General features: G+C 72.3%; 1 protein-coding gene across 1 annotated transcript in view; it reads left to right on the forward strand.

Moving 5' to 3' along the window:
- Positions 1 to 4,775, forward strand: part of F751_2921 (Brefeldin A-inhibited guanine nucleotide-exchange protein 2) — a gene marked incomplete at both ends in the record, with an annotated part of 9,120 nt that extends 4,345 nt beyond the window's left edge. Inside the window, 9 exons of the mRNA XM_011398234.1 lie at positions 43 to 329; positions 572 to 851; positions 978 to 1,492; positions 1,678 to 1,782; positions 2,055 to 2,417; positions 2,748 to 2,914; positions 3,088 to 3,254; positions 3,411 to 3,977; positions 4,551 to 4,775. Coding sequence (XP_011396536.1) covers positions 43 to 329; positions 572 to 851; positions 978 to 1,492; positions 1,678 to 1,782; positions 2,055 to 2,417; positions 2,748 to 2,914; positions 3,088 to 3,254; positions 3,411 to 3,977; positions 4,551 to 4,775 — 2,676 coding nt within the window. The remainder of the gene's footprint in view (positions 1 to 42; positions 330 to 571; positions 852 to 977; positions 1,493 to 1,677; positions 1,783 to 2,054; positions 2,418 to 2,747; positions 2,915 to 3,087; positions 3,255 to 3,410; positions 3,978 to 4,550) is intronic.
- Between the last annotated feature and the right edge of the window lie 211 nt (positions 4,776 to 4,986).

The following is a 4,986-nucleotide window of genomic DNA, read 5'->3' on the forward strand; positions in this document are numbered from 1 at the left end:
GCGGCGACGTCCTCCTCGGCAGGCGCCGCCGCGGGGCCGCAGCTGACGGGGTCGACGCTGGAGGGGTGGAAGGCGTTCAAGCGGGTGTTCCAGGAGGGCGTGGAGCTGTTCAACGCCAAGCCCGCCAAGGGCGTGGCCTTCATGCAGGAGCAGGGGCTGGTGGGGCCGGACCCCGACGACGTCGCCCAGTTCCTGGCCAAGACCCTGAGCCTGAGCAAGGCGCAGGTGGGGGACTACCTGGGGGAGCGCGACCCCTTCAACCTCAAAGTCATGCACGCCTACGTGGATGCGCTGGACTTTGCCGGCCTGGAATTTGACATGGCCATCAGGTGGGAGTGGAGCGCGGGGATGTCTTGAGGGGAGGGGGTGTGGTGGAAGGTGGAGAAGGCTCGTCTTGCGGGTGAGTGCCGCATGCGTCCGACACGTGCCGTTGAGTAGACCCTGCCGATTCACGTACAAGCCTGGCGCTCCCTCCCTGACACAGCCCACTCGCATGTCCCCCATTCCTTCTCCCCTCAACCCCCGCCCCCCCCACCCCTCCCCCCCCCCTAAAAAAAAACCCTACCCGCAGGAAGTTCCTGGACGGGTTCCGGCTGCCCGGCGAGGCGCAGAAGATCGACCGCCTGATGGAGAAGTTTGCGGAACGGTACGTGCTGTGCAACCCCGACTCCTTCCGCTCCGCGGACGTGGCCTACGTGCTGGCCTACTCGGTGATCATGCTGAACACCGACGCGCACAACCCGGGGGTCAAGGTGAAGATGACGCGCGCCGACTTCCTGCGCAACAACCGTGGCATCAACGACGGCGGCGACCTGCCCGAGGCCTTCATGTCGGGACTGTACGATGCCATCGTGACGCGCGAGATCCGGCTCAAGGACGAGGTGGGCGCAGGGACCGGGGTGGCGGGCGCGCGCGCGCCCGCCGCGCCGCCCGCCGGCTGGCTGGACTCGCTGGCGGCGCTGCTGCCGGGGCGGCAGCGCGCCGCGGCCCTGGAGCCCTCCGACGAGGCGCTGGCGCGGTGGCACGACGCGCTGCGCGCACGGGCGGCGGGCGCCACCTTCCACGAGACGCACGACCCCGCGGCGGTGGCCGGCGCGCTGGCCGTGGCCTGGGCGCCGCTCCTGGGCGCGCTCAGCACGGTGTTCGAGGAGTCGGAGGACCCGCGCTGGGTGGTGCTGTGCCTGGCGGGCCTGGTGGCCGCCTCGGGGCTGGCCTGCGCGCTGGGCGCGGCCACGCTGCGCGACGCCTTCGTCGCCTCCCTGGCCCGCTTCACCATGCTGCACAGCCCGGGGGCGCTGCGCCTGAAGCACGCACAGGCCTTCCGCGCGCTGCTGGTCGTCGCCGAGCACAACGGCGACGCGCTGGGGCCGTGCTGGCAGGACGTCCTGCGCTGCGTCTCGCGCTTCGAGCTCCTGCAGACCGCCACCGCGGGCGTGCCCTCCGACGCGCTCCTCTTCGCCTGGGGCCGTGCTGGCAGGACGCCCTGCGCTGCGTCTCGCGCTTCGAGCTCCTGCAGACCGCCACCGCGGGCGTGCCCTCCGACGCGCTCCTCTTCGCCGCGCCCGCGGCGCCCGGGGGCGCGCGACGCGGCGGCGGCCGGCGTGGGGCGCGCGCCGCCCCTGCGCCCCGCGTCTCCGTCGAGCCCGGCTCCTCCATCAACGACATGGGCCTGCACAGCGTACCCGGGGGGGGCCGCGACGCCTTGCCCCCGGCGGAGGTCATGCGCAGCGTGGACCCCGACGATCTGGACCGCATCTTCGTGCACAGCAGCCGCCTGAACAGGTGGCGGGGGTGGTTGGGACCTGGTGCTGTCTTGGACAGGAGGGAGAGGGGGGGGGGGTTCACATGGGCTGGGATCCGTCATCATGAGAGCCGGCGGCTGGTACACACCCGGCGGCTGGAGTGGACGTGCCTGCGTCGTGCACGACCGGCACTCGCTCTCCTGGCCACCCCCACTGCCGATCCCGCGCCCATGCTCAGCCCCCTGTGTCGTGCCCCCACCATCCCCCATCCACCGCACCCGCACCGACTCCATCCCGGACCCGACCCCGCAGCGACGCCATCGTGGAGTTTGTGACCACGCTCTGCACGATTGCCCGTGAGGAGCTGCGCCCCGTGGACGCGCCCCGCGTCTTCTCGCTCACCAAGATCGTGGAGATCGCGGCGCACAACATGGACCGCATCCGCCTGGTATGGGCCCGCATCTGGGCCGTGCTCTCCGACTTCTTCGTGGAGGTGGGCTGCGCCCCCAACCTCCAGGTGGCCATGTACGGCGTGGACTCCCTGCGCCAGCTGGCCACCAAGTTCCTGGAGCGCGACGAGCTGGCCAACTACACCTTCCAGTCCGACTTCCTGCGGCCCTTCTGCGTCGTCATGCGCCGCTCCAAGGCCCCGGAGATCCGCGAGCTGGTCATCAGGTGCGCGGCCGGGCCGGGGCGTGGGTGTCGGGGAGGGGAGGTGCAGGCTCATGCGATGGAGACCCAGGGCGGGCCCGGGGCGCGGGGCGGTCCAGCGGGTGTTTGGGTGGGTGGTGCGACGACTCGAGCGCTGCAGGGGGTGGAGTGCAGGGGATCACAGGCCGTTGCGCCTGTCGGGGGGTACAGCCGTCGGCAGGGACCCGGGGTGCTGAGCTGCGGGGCTCAGCTCCCCAGCCGCGGCCGGAGCTTGCCGCGTGACCGCCGTTCACCGTGAAACTCGGCACCAGCTCGACACCTGCATGCGCCCCCCGCGCCAACCCCCCCTCGCAGGTGCGTCTCCCAGATGGTGCTGGCCCGGGTGGCCAACGTCAAGTCGGGGTGGAAGAGCGTCTTCATGGTCTTCACCACCGCCGCGGCGGACGAGTCCCCCCAGATCGTGCGCCTGGCCTTTGACACCGTGGAGAAGATCGTGCGGGAGCACTTTCACTACATCACCGGTCAGTGGATGGGCCGGAAGGTTTTGGGAGGGTGGTGGAGCGTGCGGCGTGGCGTCCCCCTCCCATGTGATGCAGCATGTGTTACCCGCTGACTCTAGCAAGCCAAACCCCTGGCTGCCAGATGCTCCATCCCCCCCGCCAAACCTCCTCCCCCTCCATTCTCCGCTTCACAGAGACAGAGGCCGCGACCTTCACCGACTGCGTCAACTGCCTCATCGCCTACACCAACAATCCCCACTCTCTGGACGTGGCCCTGAACTCCATCGCCTTCCTCCGCTTCTGCGCACTGCAGCTGGCCGCCGGCGGCATCGGCGACGTGGAGAAGCTGCCGGAGGGCGCAGTGGCCCGCACCTCCTCCGCCGCCTTCCGCATCCGGCCCCGCGGCGACGCCGCGGCCGGCGATGTGACGAGCGCGGCGGCGGCGGCGGCGACGAGTCTGTCGGCGGCGACGAGCGCGTCGAAGGCGTCGACCACCGCACCCGGCGACGTGGCGCAGTCCAACCACACAACCAGCGCCACAGTCGGTTCGCTGCGCTTTACGGACAAGGAGCAGCACATGTACTACTGGTTCCCCCTCCTGGCGGGCCTGTCGGAGCTGACCTTCGACCCGCGACCCCAGGTCCGCACCAGTGCCCTGGACGTGCTGTTCGACACGCTGCGCTTCCACGGCGGCTCCTTCACCCCCGCCTTCTGGCTGCGCGTGTTCGACTCGGTCCTGCTCCCCATCTTCGACGTGGTGCGCGCCGAGATCACCGACACCACCACCTTCACCGACGAGCGGCGGCGCGCGGAGGCGGACCGCTGGCTGTACGCCACCTGCACGCGCACGCTGCAGTACATCGTCGACCTGGTGGCGCAGTACCACGCGGGCGTGGAGCCGCTGCTGGCCCGCCTCCTGCACCTGCTGCTGGGCTTCGCCACGCGCCCGCACGCCGAGCTGGCGGCGGTGGGCGTGGCAGCGCTGTCCCGCCTGACCCTGGCCCTGGCGCCGCGGCTGGACGAGCCCGGCTGGCGCGCGCTGCTGGACGCCTACGCCGAGGCGGCGCGCGAGACGCTGCCGGACGTGGCGGGGCTGATGCAGCGCCGCTCCGCGCGCTTCAAGAAGGACGACGCGGAGGGGCGCGTCGGCGCGGGTCCGGCTGCGGGCGCCGAGGACGGGGCGGCCGGCGGCGCCGTCTCGCCTCCGGAGGCGAGCGCCGCCTCCGCCTCCGCCAACGGCGCCGCGTGGTCGCTGGGGCGCGGCGCGGGCGCGCGGCGGCTGGCCGAGGCGAGCGTGCACGCCGGCGTGGCCCTGCTCCTGGTCCAGGCGGCCGAGGCGGCCTGCGTGGCGGCCGCCGAGACGCTGCCCCCCTCCGCGGCGGCCGCGCTCCTGGACCTGCTGGCCGGCGCGGCCGGGCACGCCGCGCGCGTGGATGCGGACCTGGGCCTGCGCCACAGCCTGGCCCTGGCACAGGCCGCCGACGGCGTGGCGCCGGACCGCGCGCTCCCCGACCCGCCCCTGCTGCGGCTGGAGGCCGCCGCCGCCACCGCACACCTGTCGGCGCTGGGCGCGCTGGGCGCGCGCGGGTCGGCGGCCACCGCCGCCGCCTGCGACCTGCGGCCGCGCCTGGCGGCGCAGTGCCTGCGCAACCTGGAGCGGTACGAGGGGGCGGGGGCGGGGGAGGAGGGCGCCACGCTGGCCCCGCTGGCCACCGCCACGCTGACCAGCCTGCGTGGCTTCGACGACGACGCCTTCCGCGCGCATGTGCACGACCTCTTCCCGCGCCTGGTGGCGCTGATCGCCGCGGAGGGCGCGCCGCCGGAACTGCGCCGCGCGCTCTCGGACCTCTTCCTGCACCGTGTGGGGGCCATGCTGGTCTGACGTGGTGGGGAAAATGGAGAATGGGCGTGTAGTCTTGAGGTGCAGCCCTGACTGCTTCCTGCGGGTGCCCGTCTGCCCTTGCTTTCTTGGGCCCCCCCTCGCGTGCTGAAGGTGTCTGCAAGTTATGACACCCTGGTTGTGATGAGGATGGGGGAGGCTCAACACCTCCTGAAGGGGCCATGTGTGATGGATGACAACATGCTTGGGGAAT

This window comes from Auxenochlorella protothecoides, assembly GCF_000733215.1.
Source record: "Auxenochlorella protothecoides strain 0710 unplaced genomic scaffold scaffold30, whole genome shotgun sequence".
NCBI lineage: Eukaryota > Viridiplantae > Chlorophyta > Trebouxiophyceae > Chlorellales > Chlorellaceae > Auxenochlorella > Auxenochlorella protothecoides.